Raw genomic sequence first — 22,616 nt, 5'->3', positions numbered from 1 at the left:
TATTTCTAGTGTCATCAGTATTAAAATAAGATCTGCTTACATGTAGAAATACATATATAAGTACATTGAGGAGCTTTTTTTCAAATTTGATAGATTAATTAAATATCCAGACACAGTAATGAATTTTGTTCTTGTATAATACACCTGTAATAATTTTCATATTTTTACGTGCATGTATATGTATTTGTTGTATTTGTTTGCTGATTCATTTCTATTGTTTTTCAGCTTGTGGGTGCACTGGAGGAGGATGAATTCGCTAGAAAGAACAAACTCCGCTACAAACTGGACCAAGTCCACGCAGCTATGCAGGGAGAGGTCTCATTCTGCTGACTGTAACTGTGGCAACCTTTCCTCTGTGTTATTTTGACGACAAAACTTACATTAGACAGTATTGGCTGTTGGCAGAGCAGAGGATGGAGTTGTCTCTACTTTTGGCTGTCTGTTAATTGCTTCTCACTTTGGTGCTATATGTTGCTGTTTTTGACATTGCGCTATGGCGATTGACTGAGTTTTAGCATTCGGTATGCAGTAATTTACCTCTTCATCCTGGAGACTAACCACTGCTGATGTGCAAGAGGGTAAGCTCTGTGCTGGAGAACTATGCCTAGATTTCCCATATTGCTTCAGAGAAACAGAGAAAACTTTGGTCCTTTGATGGACTCTGGATAAAACCACAGGAAAATCACAGATCCTGGACATAACTCTTGTTTCATGGAAGATTTGAAAAAATCCTTCAGATCCTGGACCAGTGCAGTGCTTTCATTCTCTCTCAAGAGCTCAGTCATGATAACTGGAAACATTGTTTACATGTTGTGTTTGTGATAAGTGCTTTTATTGCCTGACAACCTTCAATTCATGGACTTCGCTTTGGTGAAGAAGAACTACATGTACCAGATAATAGACTGTACTATAAGTGTACTGCATGAAGCAGTCATGGTTTGACAAACTGTCAGGATAAAACACAAATAGTCCACAACAAAGGAAAACGTCACATTTGTGGGATATTAAGTTGCTGTTGATTGTCAGTGCATTTATGTTTTCTCCTTTGTCTGACCCAAAATGGTGTGATGTCTCTAGGAGAAATCCCAAAGCAGAGTGCACCAAAGCTAAAGGAAATCATTGACACTAGGTAAACTTCAGATTTGCTATTCATTATCAAAGTGTGAGCTGAACTGTGCATTCATTGGTTGACTGTTGACTAGCCATTTCATGGGCTGTATGAAAGGTCCCTAATGATTCTGTTTTGTCAAGACTTAAAGATTGCTATGGTCAATATTTGGACAGAATAATTTTTACATATTTTTCATCTGTTGAGGAATTAGATGTACAAGAAGGTGCAATCATTGAATTGGAATTTACTTAAATATGACTGAAGTAAAATAACCAACATTTGAATGTGAACATGTTGTTAATATGTTTTGAAAGATTTACAAGGCTTGCCATGTTTAGTACAGCAGCTATTGTCAACACTAACAAATGTTACTGCTTCTTAGTTACTTGACACAGTAGGGCATATAATGAACTAATTTAAGTTGTTGTGTGTAACAGAAGCACTTGTTAACCTGCATGAAATGATAGATAGACCAGTTATTGCCTAATTGTTATATAAAGCACAAGGCAGAATTTGTGTGCGCAGATTGCCATTCATGTAACTTGTATTTTGACAATGTATATACCAAAGTAAAAATTGAACTCTCGGTTAAAAGATGTGTCAACATTTCCCAGGTTATCAGGCTTTTAAAAAGTCCAAAAGGAGTGTTATGAATAGTGTATGTTGGCAGATCAACATATTAATATCAAACATATTAATAATTACCTTTGGGTGTGTATTTATGCAAAGATAATAAATTCATCATGTAACCTGTATCAGAACAGCACTACTGGCTTCATGGAGGGGCGGTTCGCAAGCATTTGTCACAAATTCCAGTATATGTATTTGACCAAGTATCAGTCAGTCTATGCATAGAGTTACACAACATGTAAGACAGCTTGTTGCTACTGAAGACTATACATCACTATTTCTAATCTCCTGTTGGCATTAGACAAGGTTTGTCACTTAGCCCCCAAGTTTTTTCTATATTTGTACGTTAAGTGTCATTACTGAGTTCCATAACACCATCAGCAGACTTGGGAAGTTGAGGCTGCGTTATTTAAAGTGCAATTATCTGACACCGTTAAACAGCACTGCATCTGTTGAATTATGATGAGGTCACATGCTCTTCAAAACTTGGTAAATCCACAGCTCACAATGTTGACAAGTAAACATTTTCCCATGTCAAAGTATTCTGACTGATGTCACATCCCATCATGTGATACGCCCACCACATTTGTAAATAAATTCATCTTCACTTGTTAGCTATGCAAATCAGTAGTCCATATTTGTTTATGTTGATGATACAGGTGTTGGGCTGACTGACATATCTAGAGATACACACAGACAGACAGAGGCCATGGGTAGTTACATTGTACACATACACTGGTTGTTGAAGAACTTGTGAATAGGACTTCAGCTAATACTTGTTAGTGTAGACCCGTACTGCTTAACCAGTGTCATAACTGATTGTAATACTCTGTACAAAGCTTCTCTGTACTGGATGTCTTTTAGTCTACAGGTTACAAAAAAGACTTACTTTGAGTGAGTGGATCATGTGCTGTCTTTCTGAGTAAGATAAGTAGATCCTTAGAGTTTGTGTGTGTCTTACCCTGTGTATATATATCTGTATAGTGGACTCCGTTCATGTCACATGGCCAGTGAATAGATGAGGAGGACTTGTTACCTGTCGAAGTTACCTGCCAAGTGTATTTCTTTGTAAATGATTTGTACATAAATCCAAACAGGTGACTGATCTCGTGTGCATAGATGTAACTGTCTGGTTTTATATCCAGCTAGTTTAATGATACGAGAAATATGTTTTCAAAGCGTTTCTGTATTTCGTCTAGGATGTCAACTACACATGTATGTATTCAAAGCTAAGCGTTTTAACCCACCTGAGTTTTTACGTTCCACTATGGCTGTGTTTACCCAGCAAACAAACCAAACATGTTTTACATTCAGCAGGTGTCAAATTTACCATTGTTCAGCTGACTGACATATTTGGGGTTTTGTACTAGTAAAAGAAGGTTTTATCATTAGTTAGTCCATTACAGACACTATTGCATATGCTGAGAGAACAACTGATTCCTGAGGGACTTCATTACTTTGTAGCTATGTATGTACATATGCACGCCAAGTACCAGCTGTTGATAATTTGTTATATGTGCTTAAACCTGCATAGCCTGCGACAACTTTGTTCTATCATTATGATGTAAATTATGTCCATGCATTCTGGTCAAATGTAGAAATGTGTATTATTTTGTATTTATGTTGTACCTAACAATGATTATTACATTGTATTTGATCAGTTGGGCTGTATTACTGTTCGACAATGTTTAGACAAGTCTTTAATTTTCACTGTTAGTAAGTAAGACAGTGTTGCATTTTTTTTTCTTTGATCACAAATGCAAGGCATGTTCGCATGAATAAATAATTTGAGTAGCAGTAATAAGGAATATTAAGGGGTTGTTATTCAGGAAGCTAATCCAGATCTTTTGGCTTATTTGTTGTTTTGTATTTGTTTCCTTTTTTAAGTGATTATCATTGTTGAATAATTTTGTTTCAAGCAAAACCAGCCACTTTCTGGGGGGCATTGAATATTGCGTTTATTTTCAGGGAAAGGACACTCTAGACTGAGAATACACTTTAGACTGGGAATACACTTCAATCGTACATATCAAGAAAGTTAATTGTTCTCTTATTTAATCCCAGGATAGATACTGAATATTTGGTGCATTGTCGCTGGCTTCATTTAAATTGGCTGATGTTTTAGGTTGAATTATTTAGCAATTGGTGCGGATGTGATATGTGGGGTGCTTGAAGTGTTTAGCGTAAAAACTTTTATAAAAAACGCTTAAAAGAAGAAGAAAAGCGCCCAGACCTATTTTGAAAGTTGTGTTGTATTTTCTAGAAATTTAAATGATTTGAAAATAAAGGAGATATTTGTAAATACAACGAATAATACAGCTGTCTTACGTCATAATATTTTAATATAAACTTGACATGTACACTTTGTTCAGTTCAGCTTTTACAGTGCGGATGGTCGTTGGTTTGGTCATGGATTTCCCCGGGCTCTGCCCGGTTTCCTCCCACAATAATGCTTGCTGCTGTGGTATGAGTGAAATATGCTTGAGTGCGGCGTAAAACACCAATCAAATAAATAAATTGATTCTTCAGTCATCATGAAATACGAACAGTTATTTGTAATTAAGCCAATGTAAAGAACACTTTTCATTAATATGTGAAGAACACAGTTCATATCATGATGAGTGATATAAAACTTTAAGCCTGACATAATCTTAATAACTTTTTGAACAACTGAGCCCGGGTCCTAACACATCCCATACTCTACATTTGATTACGAATTTCACCGTTAGATGACTGAATATACCAACCTCATTGTTTAGTTTAATCGGTGTGGTTATGTCTTTGATATGACCTTGGCTAGTCCAAGGTACGTACTTCAAGGAAATGAAGGATTTAACCAGAATTAACTACAGTAAATAATTAAAACGTTGCACACTAAAACGTCCGCTATGTCCAGAGGAGGTAAGAATTTGACGAAAAAATATCATATTTAATGCAAATGACCTAAGTACCAAATGAAGTATGGTATCATATGTAACTTATCGGTACGCTAGTAAAACAAAACAGTAACCTTTTGCAATGGTCTTTCAGATTCTGGAATCCTTAACTGCTCAGTGGACCATACGTCCACAGACGTTCACGCGATGATCGGTTTATATTAGCGAAATGCCTTTCTTTTATGTTACTTAAATAAAAATGAAAATTCTTGGTCTGCAAACGTTGTTACTTGAAGTCTATTTGGGTGATTTTGTCTTGTTCAATACGGAGACAGTTACGTTACTGAATAATTTTCCACACGACTCGTAGCAAGGGTCACAGAAACTCAGAAGACACAACTTCCAAAGGGCAGCACATGGCCTCAGAATTACTCTATAGCTCCTAATCAGGGGCGTGGCGTCCCAGATGGTACAGAAGGCCAAACAGGAGAAGTTGATCCCCCAGAAAATAGCACAGGGTATCGCACATATGGCACTCAGTATACGATAACACCACAATCTGGACATCGTGAACACGGACTCGCTGGTGGTCCAGATTGCATCAAAACTATGAATATCATCCGGCTCGGCGAAAACATCTAAAAAGGAGACCTGGAAGAAAAATAAATCAAGAAAGAAATATAAAATAAATGAATAGAGAATATCGGAAAGCCATACAGATCATTATTTAAGTGATTTTAATAGACCGTGTCATACCAGTCCTCACATAAATGGTATGCACTATGGTTATAGGTGTAATATGTGAAGATACGTGACTTTCTTTGAGATGCTGATTTCGGTTGGGATTGGTGGGTGCAAGGTGGTGGTCTCAGTGGATGCATTGACGTACATTATAGCAATTAATATACACATATATTTAACCGAGATTCTGAACGAAATGAGGCAAAAATGGTGGTTACCCGAAAATGTATACGATGGCGTGGCACTATCCGGTGTACACGGAAACAAACTTAATTCCACAAAGCTAAAAGATAAAATGAAATGTATAGACCTATTCGTAAAAGACTACACCTCTTAAATTAAAACAACATGTCAGCCTGTAAGCTACATATAATTATTGCAGGTGCACTGAATCATCCTAACGACGGGTTGTATACGTATGACACGGTGCATGTCGAGCAAGATTTTTATACATGTTTTAACAACATAACTTTTGAGTGTCGCAGCAATATTCTGTTTCATGTATACAGATGTTTCATCAACTTTCTTAGTCCGCGTTTCACAAATAGGTGTCGGCTACCTTGATTGTAACTACCATGGAAATCATGTCATAAACATGTGTAGCCATGTCATAGTTACGATCAACTTACGATCATCTCTTTTCGGAGAAGGCCCTGTCATAAAGCGATCGTAGAATAAGCTGATTGTAACTACCATGACAATTAACAAATGTTAAACCGACATATTACATAAAAACGGCAATTAATTATAATTACAATCAAATTATAGCCTACGATAACTCTGTGAAACGGAGCCGTGCATTTCTTGCAATAGCGCAGGAGTAGTATTGTATGGCTATGTTTTATTCAGTTCATTGTATAGATGACCAATTCACAAGTTTTCTTGGAGTATATACAACGCCACGGTCGTAGCAAAATAGAGTCATTAAGGTCCTCTAGATATTTGCAGTTATACACCTTTTATTCACATACACATGACGCTATCTGGTGAACAACAAAACAAAAATAGGTACCTACACTGGTATACCTCACCAGGTTAACTTTCTATATGCGTGCGTTTTGCTACTAATAAATTTGGTAAGTATTTCAGAAAACAGTTGTTATGATTTGAATGAGCACAGCATTAAACTGTGAGCCGTATTCAAACAACAAACGAATCTTGGTTAAACATACGTATTGAAAGTGCTTACCTTGACATCATCATTGATATGCTTCAAATCTCGACTCAGAACGCCGGCAATAGGATGGATAACCGGGTCCAGGTTAAGCTGATGTCCTGCAGGGTTGTCGCCCTTCCTCCCCTCGGGGGTAACAGGCATGGATGCATGTGCAGTGGGTGTTTTAGCGGCATGGGCCGATGTTTCTGGATCCATCATGATCTCCAATATAGTCACACGGATAGAAACCAGTTATGAAAATGGGCGTCTTAGCTTGTGGACAAAGGTGACAGCCGACAATCTCTCACATTGTTTTGCATTATCAAGTTACAACTCTTACTCGCCGGTAATATAATACACCCTGCAAACCCTACAGACAAACATCAATTGTCACGATGTGCGGGACTACATGTATGCCGAGAAGTATAACTTATATACAATGTTTGTAAATAGAGATGGGTTCATTTTGTTACAGAAACTTAAGCACATATGCTAATAAGGCATCATGTATGATAAATGGATGGGATTAACAGCCGTGGCAGCTATTATATATGTTGCTGTATAGGCCTATGTGCCTGGTGAAGAAATCGCAATTGTATACTAGAGTAACTGACAGCTTTGAATTGCAGGCAAAATGCACACGCCGATTACATTTCCACATGCCGGAAACTTTCGGGTGGTCGTGGGTTTACCCCGGGCTCTGCACGGTTTTCTTCCACCATAATGCAGGCCATCGTCGTATAAATGAAATATTCTTGAGTACGATACGATGTAAAACACCAATCAAATAAATAAATCAAGAGAAAAAGGGACAATAGCAGTTTTTATACATCATGTAACAGTAATTTTAAGAGTAGGTAAATTCAGCAGTAGCTTATTGCATGTTGATGGTCACTGTGAGATCAAGTCCAGCTCATACTGGCTTCCCCAACGTATATATGCAACTGGGAAACCTGCGGATGGCCGTTTCTCCAGGGTTCTACTCGGGTTCCTCTCACCACAGTGCTGGTCGTCATCATAAATGTGAAATATTCTGGAGTACGGCGTAAAACACCAATCAAATAAATAGATCAATAAATATCACCATTTTGGGTCTGGATGTGCAATCTTCTGACCTTATAGGTGCTGTTCTGAGCGGCTGCGTTTGAATTATTAAGTATGACGGGAAGGGTTTCCCTCGAGGACAATCTTTACTGCAGCATTTACTTGCCATCATGGAACGATACTGAATAGTCGTGAAGGTAATATTTTAAAATATACTGGGTGATACATTTGATACCGGTTTGACGTGAGCAATTTCTGAGAAAAGTATGTGAAAATATAAAAATTAGGAATACGCCTCTCATATTTTAAAAATTTTACAGGTACTATCTGTTACTAACATAACATATATTATATTATCCCAGGTATTATTAAGAAGGTGTAGGGATTTAAGGATGCATGTAAAAGCTGTTTTAAGAGAATATCATATAAAAAGAATTTTTGGTTTTGGAGCCATAGACCAGTGTTGTGATTGCATAAAAACTATAAACGATCTTTGTTTTTGTGTAATAAAAGACAATGTAATATTGGTATTAATCGGGCATCAGTCGGGCATTGGTGACAATAAGCGACCCGCTTTGTATATATCATAGGTCACACTCCACGAGAAAGTTCGTCAGAAGTTTGTCAAAGGTTGATCAGATTTCCTCCATGCATAAAACTGACCGTCATCGTATAAGTGAACAGTTCTTGAATATGGTGTTAAAATCAGGTCATCTGTAAATACGATATTGACTGGTGGGTGGTATAATGCGTGGTAAATGTGAATAAACTCAGCTGGAATACATGTATTCATACTGGTCCATATCTTTCAACGGAGCCGTATCTTTCTGCCTCTCCGCAATTATACCAGGCATCCTCAGTAATAGTCCACATCAAGTAAGACTCTTGGGTTAGCTCCATAAATTGTGTGATCACTTTTTACGTCACTTCTTTCTCTGTGGTGTTTTATGCCAAAATTAAGTTTGCGATGTGACACACTCTGTCAAAGGCCTTCATCCTATGTTTGTTAAATCATGTGACCTGCACAACTCTACCAATTGTAAATACGGGCAGCCCTCCCAACAACCTTGCGCTGTTGTTCACAGTTGTGTCCCCTGCAATGTGCTGCGCTATATATGTAGTGGATGTATGCTCTATGTCTTGAGCATTCCTTGGGTCTTTCCGGCATCATTGAAAACTGCAAGTTGACTGCTTCCCTTTATAAGCAGAAACGCCTCCTATATATTTTCTAACCTTTTATACTTTTATAGATTTCTGGGTGTTTGTGTGGAACGTTGATTGGGAAACTGGAAATTACTGACTTGGGACGTCCATAGCGATTGGTTGACGAATGGTTAGTGTACAGGCAAAGACCAGAAGTTTGGACATACCGCTCCTTGACGTAGAACAAAATGATACTGGAATTTTGCTGCTCTTAAACATCTACCATTAATGAAATGTGTATACACGTGTATCCATTTTAGTTTACGTGAACAGATGGTAGAGATGTACAGGATCCAATAATGTTTAGTTGATGCGCTAAGAAAGTCTATAATTTTGAAGTTGCAATGTAAAAAAACTACACACGGGTATGTATTTTATGATATGAAAACTTTCCCCATAACTTTTTTTGCATTATATACTAAATATAGTATTATATTTATTCGAATTAAGTACTAAATAGTTTATATGACTTGACAAAGATCCCAAGTGGGTATTACCTTTTACGTGGTGATACCTCGACTTCATTATTATTTTATTCGCATTGTCCAGATTATTGGATACAGTCTTTTGTGTATTTCAAGATACCAGGTTCCCCTCACATAACAATATTACAGTACTTGATAAAACAATTTTAAGTTTTCACCTATAGAATATGTAAAATGAGTATGTTATTCACTGGATCTTAAAAACCAACTACCATTTGGGCTGTTTCACATATTTGTGGGTCCCTGATGACAATATGCGGTCATCAATACTTGTGTTTTGCCGTTGCCAGCCTTACTATATTTGTCTTACTATGTGTGTCAATATTTGTCTGCAAGAATTATTACTATCAGATTCTTGTAGTAGAGCTTAATATCACTACAACAACTGTCGCAACATCGTCGTATTCTATAACGACCTATAACCCTGGAGGAACTATTTAGAAAACATCAATCCTTTATCCGTATAACCGATACCCTCCAATTTTACTGGACTCCAATTATGCATAAATCTCCACACAAAGCTCGCTTTATTTCGGGATCGAGAAGCTGTGCCATCAAACTTGTATCTACTGTCTTAACGAAGGCACTACAAGAAGTACAGTCATCTTGGAAAAGTACGGTTGTGCAATTGGACGAAATTCTGGCGTTAACTGTATGTAAATCCTTAAAAACTCGAAACGTCTCTCTGAAGAACTAGACGCTCAAACACATGTACAGTATAAGGACATTCCTACTAGAGATTTAATAAGACTGGTCACTGCCACATTAATGCCAAAGGAAACAAAGCCTTCTTCGGTTCCACTATATACAATGGTTACCATTCATGTGATGTTTCCATGTTCATTGAGTTGCTTGATTTCTCATTAATAACATCTGTGTTAAATTCGCGGAAACCATATATCAACGGTGTATAGGTATTTCGATGGCTACCAATTGTGTTCTCCTTTTGGCTGACCGATACCTGTTCTCATATGAATTCGACTATATGCAGAAACTATAAAGTAGTAATCCTCACCCGGCCCAATCTTTCTCATTCACTAAACGGTATATTGATGATCTGCTAACTGTGAAAGATATTTATTCACCTTCGCTTTATTTAAAGGAAGCCACAGACTCCCCAGATGATGCATCTTGTCTGGATCTATATTTGTAGATAGATCAAAACGGTTTCCTTTCTCGCATACTGTACAGCAAGAGGGATAGTTTCAATTTTAACATTGTAAATTATCCTTAGGCAGCAATATACTCAAGGGTCCTACATATGGCGTGTACATATCTCGCCTTGTAGCATTTGTTAGATCTTGCGTAGATTGTGATGACTTGAATCAATGAGTATAATTCTCTTTTCCGTAAGTAAGAACAGAGCGTCCAGAATCTCTGGTACTCTGCATGCTTCATGGTTATGTCTAATTCCGCTTAACCTGGGACTAGAGGCCATATATTCATCGTGCTGAATTAGATTGCCACATTGGACACGAACAGTTTCAATCAAAGCGCAAAAGAGATACATATTTATTATCGACAATTTATATTCTAGCACGGTAGGATTTGAATAGTGATTTCACTCAGTCGCCTTGCGTCTTTCCGGCATCATTGAAAACTGCGGACTGCTTCACTTTGCATGATTCCGTCCTAATTTCTTACTTCATATACTTTCTTAGTTCTTTCGTAGTTTGTGTTAAGCGTCGTTCTGAGAATTGACCTTGCGATTATTTACCTGAAACGTCCGTCTTGGTTGACTGCTAGCATACGAATATCTGTTTTGACACATATAGATTACATTTGTTGAAGGCCACTTGCCGTCCACCGTCAGTAACTGGTTTCATTCACTCATAATTTACTGAGTGTCAAGTGAAAGTGAAAATTGTGACGTATGGCGTCAAACAACACTCGGTTGTTATCCATTGTGGTGTTTGTTGCAATATGGTGCTTTATGTGGTATATGTCATGGTATTTGCGGATATCGGTATGGCTAATGACAGTATAGTTCATCCCACCACGATGTGTTGTAGAGTTCTTCAGCCTTGATAAGATGCGAGTCTGTAATAATTCGTTTGACGTCATAGATGGTAGGTATTGCTTGGTTTGGTGGTAAGAAGACCGTGATAGAAGGAGCTTGTAATAACCATAGGTCAAACAGTTTTGTCATCTGCTGTACCTATTCCGACTACTAGCATAGCCGTCCGTATTGCGTTTCACCAAGTGGGGTCGTAATTATTAACTTAAACACGAATGTATACGCTACAGCCGATTTGTGAACTTGTGAAACCCCTAAGTGCCAGCTGGCAATATAGCCAAATATGGACAGATAATTCACGATAAAGACATAGTCATCTGTCTTATAGTTACATCTCGTTCCGCTTAATTTGGGACTAGAGAAATTTAAGCATTCTTGCTTGTGGCTTAGATATTGTGCATTTATGCACAAAGTTACAATCCTGGCGCGACATCTAGGTTATTACCCGACTATGAGACTGAGATTGAAAATGGATAGCATGCTTTGAGTATGGACTTCTTGGCAGCATTATAGCAAACTAATGACTGGTTCTCTTTAACACGCTATCTGTTTGATTGCTATTTATGTATATGCTTTGTAAGCTTATCACCTTGTAGCATCCTTACGAGTGGTATACCAATGTCCACTGTCACGCTCAGATATTAACCATTACCAGCACGTAACTGTCATGGCGACGTGATGCCAGTGTTGGTTGCCAAGGTAGTTACGTGTGCGTACCATTAGAAGTACTCCTCGTTGTGGTATATTTGTGAAATAGGAAGAAAAATGCAAGGACAAACGCTAGCTTTTATGTTTAATGGGTTCCCAGACCTGTGTCTGCACAGTTTCCGCTGTTGCATTCTCCATTCTTAATTCTGTGTCTTGAGTGATGTCTTGTGCGTTGACGCATGTTATAAATGGATGATGATCTTCGCCTTACTTCTTGTGCTGCCTCACAAACGCATAAAGTGGAAGACATCAGATATGTATGATTTCCCATCAAGTCACACTTCTGTGCCAAATCTATAGCCTTATGGGTCACCTTTTCTTGCACGAGTATACGTTATCCGTTTAAACCAAAATCGTCATCGCAAATGCAGGAATGAGAAATAGACCAAATCCACAGCTTAGTTTTGAATTACTGTAGGATGGAAAGGTTCTCTTTGGTTTTAACTCTTTAAAGATTCAGGGAGATAAGCAAAGATGAGTTTTAGTGACATTAGTAAGACCTGTTCATCGTACTATCACATACTAGTATATTATGGCTTTGAGCCTGCAAACATATAGATCACGAAGTCTTTAAGCATTGAAATGTTAACTTATAACACTAATGCAAAAGTGTACATAAAAAAAGAGTAAAGACGGCCTGTAAATAAGATGAACATGACGACTTGGATTTACAAACAGACATTTTTTACTTCACAATGGTCTTTGTTTATGTAAACTTCGTTCTTAAATTAGTATATGTACAAATTGCGTGATAAAGGACTTTACAGAATAAATTGGTTTCTATCAAATGATGTATCCTTCTGTCAAGACATGTACATATATGTATATATCTACGTTAAGGTACACCGTATTATGGTAATATCACAATGTTGGATCGGTGCATGAATACATTCTTTGGACATCTCAAGTTAACAAAAGTTTTCGAGCTGAGTTCAACTCAGTCGAGCTACAAGTCGCTTCTATGGTTGCTGTGGCATTACAGCACTTCATTTAAATACTATGTACAGATAATAAAAATGCGTTTAAAGCATCGAAAAGACGAAATATTTATCACATGAGTGAAGGCAATGTCACGCAGAACAGGTACATATACATATATTTCTGTGAGTAACTATATAGAAACAACTGAATACTGTGGTATTGACCATGATTGGTAGGTGAGAGTGCTGAGATAGCGTCAGCGTTAGTCACCACTTCCGTGTCCACATGGGGTCAGAAGAGTGTCCAGCGACGCCAAGACTGACGTTCAACCTCCGGTGATGTTACCCTGAACTGTTCACGACACGTATGTTGGAGAAGAACATACCGCAAGCCTCACAGAATGGCGACACACAGCAGTTGTAACACTGACCCAAGAACTTCTGCATGCATCCCAGGTAAATAGCCCATACTCTCAGGAATGGTGTGATACACCAGATGTGCTCGAAGGTGATGCAGGCGAAGTTACAGCCCCAGCACAGGGCGGTCAGGATACCACAGAGATACGTGAGGAACTTGTAACAGCAGCTCTTGCCGCAGTTAAAACATTTGTACGAGTTTCTCCACACACAGTCGGCGCTGTGGGCACCTTCCGGTTCTCCCAGGACGTCCTCGAACATAACCTAATCCAAAAAGGAAACGAGAACGTGTAACATTTTCAACATGTTCTTGTGTGTATATTTATACAACAATAACAATTTGAACTAAACTAATAAAAACCCTATAGGCCTATAAAAATAACAGTTCGGGGCCTACATTATATTACATTAAAACTATGTGCTTCCAAATGTACGCAACAATTTCAACTGCAAATGGAGTGTCCATTTGTGACACCCTCTTTGCCTAATTCACATATACATAATACGCAATTTTTCGAATATTCCACATTGCATTTGTGAAGCCTTAGACTATTTACACATTTCCATGCTCAAGTAGGGTGGCATTTGTGAATATAGAAAGATTTGATTTGAAATCTTATTATTATAATTCATAGGGTCTTCACAGAAATTGGAATCATTCCCTTGTCGTTATATGGGAATATTGAAGAAATAGTTAACTCCTGTAGTTTTTCTGGATTCTGTATGGTAAAAGAAAACCACAAACCCACGATATGTTTTTATAAGGATAAATGTGGCATTGCCTTTTACTTTCTCTCCCCCTCACTCTGTGCATTTCTTCGTCTTGATGGTTATATAAATTAAATTTAACGCTGTACTCAAAATATGGAGGCATCGCGCCGTGGCTTCAAATCCAGTTCATGCTGGCTTCCTTTCCGGACGTACATGTGAAGATCCGCCATCAACCTTCGGATGGTCGCGGTTTTCCCTGGGCTCTAACCGGTTTCCAACCTCCATAATACTGGCCGCCGTCGTATAGGTGAAATATTCTAGAGTACGGCGTAAAACTAACTAACTCATTAAATAATGCTGAAAAATATTTCACTTATACTAATACAATAAGGTTATGAGTTAAGGAACCAGACAGGGCTGGGAGAAAATTACTTCCCTTTATCAGATACGCACAAAATCTCGTGACTTATATAATTGCAGAACCATGCCTTCATACGGAAAATCTGGATTCGAGTACCGTACCTTAGGAACCAAAAGCCGCGCCATAAGTAACGCGTTGGCTGAATGAGTCACTTCTATCTCTATCCAAACATAAACCTGCTAATAATAATATGTATTACAAGAAATGAAGTAACCACTTATTACAGAAAGTGACAAGGAAATTAGATTGTGATTCTATTGCACGGATATGGTGCATCAGTTGAAGAACAGGTCTAATGATTTCGTCAGATATACAGCTCGGGATGATCCCTAGTTGGGGAAAGGTGCATGTTGGTTTCCTTCGGGCTATTTTCTCTTTCCTAAACGCATATACCCCGACGAATAAGTGAAATATTTTTCAGGACGCCATTAACACTCATTCCCAAATGATCAAATCAACAAATAACATACTTCAGTATACACTTGACTGAAACTTTTAAGATTTGCTAATCGTGTTGTAATTTTATGTTTTAATAGATATGATATGTCTTCATATTTGTGGTGTATCTTGGATTGAATGAATGGCTTTATATCCACTTTAGATTCATAAGCGATTAGTCATGTTGTATAAAAAACGATTCACTGGCGGGATCCTACGTCTATGGTCATATAGTGCAATGTAGGCCTACAGGTGAGCAAAAACCGTCGCACGCCTGTGCCAGTAACTGTGTTTTTGTGTGTGGTTACCAGTTACCAATGCCAACTTAGACCGTCACACTGGACACCGTGTTCTCCATGAATACAATGAGCTGTTGCACAAATCGGGCAATAACGGAATGGGGATATAATCAGGGATCAATAAACCCCCCTTTGCCCCCGCGTTCAATTATCCCAAGCGGGTCGTCCCGGGCAACACCCAAAACATCGTGGACAAACATCCCATGTGGGAGAACGAGAGCCTCTAACAATCGTGTGACTAACTTGCTCGTGCTTGTGACGCTTTCGAATGCAGGTCACTTCGCCATTCAACGATATTCGAACTGTACCTGACACTCGAATGGACCTTCATGGCTACGGTAGCGTGCATTAAAGAGCTTTTCATGAATGGTGCGCTATACCTGAAATCTCTGTCAGTACCACACACGTACTCAGGTCCGACTATTAATCGCAAAAGGCCCTAGCCCGCAATCACTATAAACGTGGTGCTTGTATATATCTGTCGTAACGTTTAAATTTTACTACTTTCTTAACATTAAGCCTGCCTACAATGTCACTACGGGATGTTCCAGATGCCTTAAAAGAGCCAATGACCTGAATATTTTTGTTGTTTCATACGTACAAATACGTTCCCAAAAATGTCAACCGTCCCGGGCGCTGGAGGATCGAACTAAATTCATAAGAAAATGACATCTACATCAATAGGTTTAATTTGAGACGAGATTGACCAAAACCTATATGGCTTGATGCATGGGTTAGTGTTGATTGTCAGCAGTAATGATTCCGTTATTGACGCTTCTCTTATCGTGTTTGTTCGTATCCAGGAACAACAAATCAAGTCGTGCATGGCGAACTGGTTCAGAATATGGAGTGGATTGCTCTGTCGACAAGCCCAAACAAGGTTATGACACGGATTGGATTGGTATTTTAAGGTTTAGCAACAAACACCTCGTATTTTATAAACCAATAATTTCATCAATGTCTTGATATTTCTATACCAGACATCTGTAAAGGAAAACCTTTTCCTTGGCAGTATTACAGTATATAATGTCGGGTTTTTCTTAGATAATATACTCATGGCTCTGTAAGTGGTTGTTATTTAATAATTTAAAAATCTAATTGCTTTACATTCACTTACATTTGAGATTTATGTAAATGAATAGATAATTGGATAAAACCTTTCTAATTTCTATCTATTTATTTGATTGGTGTTTTACGCCGTACTCAAGAATATTTCACTTATATGACGGCGCCCAGCATTATGGTGGGAGGAAACCGGGCAGAGCCCGGTGAAAACCCGCGACCATCCGCAGGTTGCTGACAGGCCTTTCCACGTACGGCCGGAGAGGAAGCCAGCATGAGCTGGCTTGAACTCACAGCGACCGCATTGGCGAGAGGCTGCAGGGGCCATTAGGCCTACACTGCGCTAGTGCGCTAACCAACTGAGCCACGGAGGCCCGTCTAATTTCTAAAACGGCATCATGGATACCACGGCTTTCATGACTTGGTACAATTGTCGCGTTAATAAATCAATTTGATATTTGATCCATGCACAAGAAAAAATCCTACTATTAATACAGACATTATGTCTGTGTTTGATGTGTTATATTGAATAATAAATGTGTTGACAACACAGTGTTTTGAGTAATTCTAGATCAGTGACGTCTAATAAATTCAGTTAACATCACTGCATTTTTTCTGCTTAATCCATTGTGCTGCAGGGCGTGTAATTTAATACGTTTTATACATTTACATGAACAATTAGAATAAAACCCTATCTGAGGCAAACTGACGAATGGCCGTATTTCACCTGTTACGTGTGGCCATTTCCTGCTATCACACCGTCGTCGCTGCTCTGCATTTTTTTCTCTATGCTGTGCGTCTTAATTATATTTTAGGCTTTCGCGTGTCAGAGATTTTGTGATAGAAATGCAATGTTGATTGTTCACTGAGACGAGTAAACCAGAGAGAGAGAGTTGTGTTTACCCTAAATTTCCTACAGGGTAATCTGTCACATTACCTGAAGGGTTAGCGGCATTAAATCCTCGCCAGATGACATATGCCCTAGCATGTATAACCACATCCAAATGACAACACTTCCTGGTGGTTGAAAGTCAAATGTGATCCTACATATACAAGATTACCCTTTCTGCATACTATTTGCCGGAGCCTACAATGCGTTATGTTATATCCAAACACTCGGTACTGCTGTACGCAAACGGGCTGCCATCTTAATGCTGCGTTTTCGCATTTCAGAGATATTTTCATTGTAAGATTGTAAACAACGAGATATTCATTCAGAATTCACCATTCATATGCCGCCAGGTTAAACTGCGTGGCATGTTACAGTGCCCTGAAGTGGAAATCCACATGTTCCATGTTCCACATTAAATGTTATGTGCATTATCTGCTTGCATGGACGATTTTATAGTGCGGTGCAAAATTTAACCCTGGAACTAGAGTTCTTGAGTAAGGTCTTAGAAAGAATCTATCGTGTAGTGATAAATCATGTAAGACTCACGTGTGTGAGAAATACTGTGGTTTGTCATTTCCGTTCAAGTGGATTACGACCAGCTTGTTTCAACGTCACCCCACCTCACTCTGCCCAAAACTGCTTAAAAGTTGCAAGATTCTCATCCTGAACTTGCTACTGACTGTACGGTCACAAAACATCCATTACAAAGTTATGCTAAGTAGTATTGCTATTGCATGCCCTATCTTAATTGCATATGCCTGTTCCTCTGCACAAAGACATTAATTTTCTCTCACTGAGTTAGAGGAACAATGTTCATATAATTTTCTCTGAATGAATTGTTTCTCAATTGCCGAAAATGCACATTTATCTCCTTCAAATTCACTGAATTTGGAATGATTTGGAATTTCTTGCAAGTAGAACAGAACCCATTTATCCGTTGTTAGTCTGGATAAAGAAATTGTGGGCAACCGACTCAAAGATAAACCATCTTACATCTTACATCTTGGATGCCGAAGAACGATAATTTCTGGAATAATAGATAATGAGGCGTGAAATTCTGTTTTATATACAAGCAGGAACTGCTATATAATAGTCCCAGATACAAGGGAAAGACTTACCTTGACATGATCATTGAGATTGTTGGGGTCTCTGTTGATCAGGTCGACTTCAGTTTGCTCAGCCATGCTATCAGATTTTGGTAAATGCGTTGACGATGCTTACTGTAGCAATAACAGTATCGCCCCGGCAAAATCGACAAGGTGGATTTTTAAAACGACTGCCTTGCTTTTATATGGTTTCCCTAAGCGACACGGAAGAGTTTTAGTATAAACATTCCGTTCCTAAGTAAATCTAAGGTGAAAAAAGTGCATCGATGAACATAATTATTTGCAGATCCATTGGCTGCATGCTTGGAGATAGAGAGAACGTTAGGAGGGTCAAGACGAGGGAAGCTTTCACATTAATTCTCAATTTTAAAATGTGGATTTAAAAATGTACATGGTGTAAAATATTAATGAACATACTAAAAAACACAGAACTGTCAAATTTAATCACAAAATTTGTTTGTGTTGCATGCATTGTTCAAGAGTAAGACCGGTGACCGTGTGGAGCCTCAAGTCAAATCGTGTCCAGTATTGTGCGATATGATTGTGATCTGAAGGACAGGTTAAAAGCCTTCTGTTTGATTTTCTAAGGACTTTCAATAGGCTTCAATGGACAAAAAAATCAACCTGGACCGTCACACTTGTGCCACAACCTAACAATACAATAGCGGTTAACATTAGAAAAACTTTATTGCTAGGTGTCCGCATGTTGATAGATAAACATGCCTGGTCCAAAGTCACTGACGTTGAAAATGACCGTGTCACCGGAATCGAAAAACTGAATTATTGATCCTTCAAAACACAGGGAAATATCCATATCGAGATAAAATGGGTGAAAATGAGCATTGGTTTTGTAAACTGATATTTAAGAGCGATTAAACTAGTGCAAGCATAAATCGCATCCTGACGTTGCCTAATTGCGCCTTTCATCACGTTTATCTAATCAACTCTTTGTTTATCACTTCAAATCTGGGCCATCTTAAAGTCTACAGGATCAGTGCAATATTCTAATTACTCTGTGTATATTTCCTTAAATATATATGTTGTATGTTTTGCCCATGTTTTTGTTTGTCTTTTGTCAAAAGGCTGAAACAGTATCATGCTAAATGAGAAGATACCTAAAAGACAAAGCATAAACATGACGTGTTTATTTTAGAAAATGAAATGCGATATTTTTCTAGATTCACATTTTTAAAAAAAATTACCAACACCGTACATGGACAGATTAATTATTTTGATTCATATTTCTTACAGTCTAGAGTTACCGTGATAAAAATTATTTTATCGTCCAAATCAGTCATGTAGAAGTCATCGCTCTGACCACCTTTAAATTTTGTACATTTGAGGGATATTTAAGAAATAATGTTCGCGTCAGGGTAGTCTAACGGTAGTTTTAAATCAAATCGATGTGGAAGAATTTATATTTCAAGGCGAAGCCTGGGACCTAAAATTTGTAAACTCTTCCACATCGATTTGAGGTATCATGATTTGCGTTTACTATATTGTGAAATACAATGGATGGCTATCACAATTTAAATTTGTAATGGCGCAATCTGTACAAAGTTATATGTACATTAAACCAGCCCCGTGCACGTTTCACTCAGTGCGCCGTACCAGTTACGTAAAATATATACGTCATACTCACGCATAAAGGTCACATGATGTACCAAATTTGAAGATCTGGGTCAACGGCAATATATTGGCGGCAGTCAGACAATAGCGTTTGCTGAGAGAAAACATGAGTAAACGGACTGAACATTGTGGAAAAAAACAACAGCAGTTTAACCCGGATAAACATCAAGCAAGGATTGGGAGTTGAAAAGGACGATCTGCAGCCAGTCCCTACCCAGAGGATGTGAAGTTGATATTAACTCTGCTGTTATTTATTGTTGCATTGTTGAACTTTGAGACGTGACTGGAAACTGGGATTTTGCCATTTGGATGGTATTGCTACTGTTATATGTAACATTACAGTCGACAGCGCCGGACATTTGCACTGGGAGTGGCGTGACTGGCATGGGAGTATTTTCACTCAATCGCATTTTCACTTGCAGCATTTTCTGATAACACACTTGAAGCATGCAGGATAATGTTGATTTCACGGTGTTTTGACGGTTTGGTGACATAACTCTGTGCACTGGATTCATTGCGGTGGCCTGTCACAGATAGGACGTCAATCACAGAAACCCCGGCATCAGCAAGAACTGTGGTTGTCGTAGTCCGGACGCGGTGATTCGTGTACCGGTGGCATCGTGGGAAGTATCAGACATCATGGATCCGATCTTTTTTAGACCCATTGGTTAATTGCCATACCATGGTTTGTCGTCAACTGGGACATTTAGGAGAGGCCGCTGAAAGAAAGACTCGGAGGAAGAATGTAAAAAAAATTTTTTCGTGAAACCATTATTATCTCTTTTGTGTAGCATTCAAACGTCCCTATGGAATTTAAATTATCTGTAACCTGATACTTTTCTTCTTTAAAATAAACGTTCGCTCCGACAAAAAAAGTAGCCATTTTGTTTCATTGTTTATATTTGTCGTCTGCTTTATTCAACGTAAGCAACAACCTCAGTCCACCCATAGAACTACAATAGGCCCGTCCAGAAGGCAAACGCCTCTGTATCGTGATGGGGGCTGCCTAACGACCTAGATAATGTGCACTTGGAATAGAGCCAAGCAGTGCATTGTATGTAATAAAAAGGAGTCGAAGGGTAATAGAATGCCTGTTAGACTGTTGGGTTAACGTTTTATTCAAGGACACGATGGCCATGGACGAAGGAAACCAGGACGTCGGGAGTAAACCATGCACGCCTCCTATAGTACCAAGCACCTTGAAAGACACGCACCTTAACCACCGTGTCGACCCGATGCACAGCTTGTCCTTCAGATACCTGTCAGTGCACATATATTACATAGGCTTCATAGTGAAGTTGTAAAGTTCTAGAACTAGGAATTGATGATTTCATTGTCGACTGATTAGAAGCAATGCAAGGAATTCTGAATTGACAAAAGCGACCATGTCTTAGTCTTACGTGCTACGTTATGTCATTAATATTGGGATTAGACTGGCGGATCTAATAGAAGATCTATACCCAACAGCCGCATCTTAGTCCTTAAGACCATACAGAGTTTTTACCTGGGACAATTTACCTAGTGTCACTTAATTTGATATATCAGCGCGTGGAGTTTTTCTGTGAGCCTTGTTTAAACGTTTAGAGTATGAGATTATTATATGAAGACCTGTGTTAGGAATATTTCTCAAGTATAACTGAGAATCTACCATTTGAATGACAGGCGTGTAAACACCCGTAAAGAGTAGTTATCACGTTCCTGCAGTAAGGGTACTACATAGCGTTAGTATGAAATTATGCTTAATCTAAATGGGAGTGTAAGTATTTTAGTGCCATGCAAATAGTTCATATGGGACTGTCACGAAAAAGGATAGCGAAATCCCCAGTTATAAAGAACCTCCTCTTTTCTTTAGTCAATAGAAGATTTCTGGGGAACAATTGCGTCTAATAGTTTGAGCCCCTACCAAAGTAACCTACCTTACTTTGTTCACATCAACAATCTACCTACCTATCACTGTGCACATGACGACAGGTAGTGTGAAGCGTAATATTCATTCAGTGTTTATTACAACTTAATTTGATATGTTTTACTCCTAACAATATATTTTGAACAAAACGTATAAATGTGTAGATTTATAAATACCTTGTATTAGCATTAGAAACGGTATGACAAAGCAAATTAGAAAACAATAGCATAGTAACAATAAGAACCAAGATTACTGATTACACTACCGAATATTTTGTACAGCACCTTAACAGAGATGTACATAATCGCTCTAACTTAATTAATACCTTATATTGATAGTTCTCGGGTGGTGTAATATTCTGGAGCCGTGAGTTGAAATACAGCTATCACACCTTGCATTAACAATAGTTAGGATTTAAAGTCTCTGTTACGTATAAAAATTAGACTAGTATTAAGATTTAAGCCTGACGGAATGTTCGATGGTCTTTTGAAGCAACCACCAATTTCGAAAGGAGCGATATAGTTATGCTGCACATATAACATAGCATCAGCCACTTTTGTCAACTGAAGACATCGTAATTTGACGAGGAAGGTGGTCATTGAAAACATTGTTACTTCTGTAGAATAAAACAGTGGTTGTACAGTTCGTGAAAAGGGAGAATTCTCTCAATGATTACTGTAATAGTAAACATTGGTTGTACACTGACTGTAAATCATATGTCTTTTATTTGATGGCCGTGCACAGACACCGTAATCATTTTGTCATTGTGGGACCAAAAGTGTTTTTGACCTTTTGTTTTCAAGGCTATCCTTTGTATCGTTGATCTACGCCGATATCTCGCTGA

At 38.3% G+C, this 22,616-nt stretch overlaps 3 protein-coding genes across 8 annotated transcripts in view; 1 reads left to right on the top strand and 2 right to left on the bottom strand.

The window, feature by feature from the left end:
- Positions 1–4,335, top strand: part of LOC135470438 (plexin-A4-like) — a 112,457-nt gene extending 108,122 nt beyond the window's left edge. For all 6 annotated transcript variants that reach the window (XM_064749383.1, XM_064749386.1, XM_064749387.1 and 3 more), the window contains one exon: positions 226–4,335. In XM_064749383.1, coding sequence (XP_064605453.1) covers positions 226–330 — 105 coding nt within the window. In that variant the 3' untranslated portion in view covers positions 331–4,335. The remainder of the gene's footprint in view (positions 1–225) is intronic.
- A 579-nt stretch (positions 4,336–4,914) lies between these two features.
- LOC135471032 (caveolin-3-like) lies at positions 4,915–6,730 on the bottom strand. Its single transcript, XM_064750080.1, has 2 exons — positions 6,548–6,730; positions 4,915–5,268 (listed from the first exon to the last, which is right to left on the bottom strand). The coding sequence occupies exons 1-2, from the start codon at positions 6,728–6,730 to the stop codon at positions 4,915–4,917; spliced, it is 537 nt and encodes a 178-aa protein (XP_064606150.1).
- A 5,942-nt stretch (positions 6,731–12,672) lies between these two features.
- LOC135471377 (caveolin-3-like) lies at positions 12,673–18,366 on the bottom strand. Its single transcript, XM_064750587.1, has 2 exons — positions 18,250–18,366; positions 12,673–13,572 (listed from the first exon to the last, which is right to left on the bottom strand). Exons 1-2 carry the CDS (start codon positions 18,313–18,315, stop codon positions 13,234–13,236), a joined length of 405 nt encoding a protein of 134 aa, XP_064606657.1. The 5' UTR covers positions 18,316–18,366; the 3' UTR covers positions 12,673–13,233.
- Positions 18,367–22,616: the final 4,250 nt, after the last annotated feature.

This window comes from Liolophura sinensis, chromosome 7 (genome assembly GCF_032854445.1).
Source record: "Liolophura sinensis isolate JHLJ2023 chromosome 7, CUHK_Ljap_v2, whole genome shotgun sequence".
Taxonomy (NCBI): Eukaryota; Metazoa; Mollusca; class Polyplacophora; order Chitonida; family Chitonidae; genus Liolophura; species Liolophura sinensis.
Note: the sequence above shows the minus strand (reverse complement) of the source record. Positions and strands in the feature narration are given on the sequence as shown.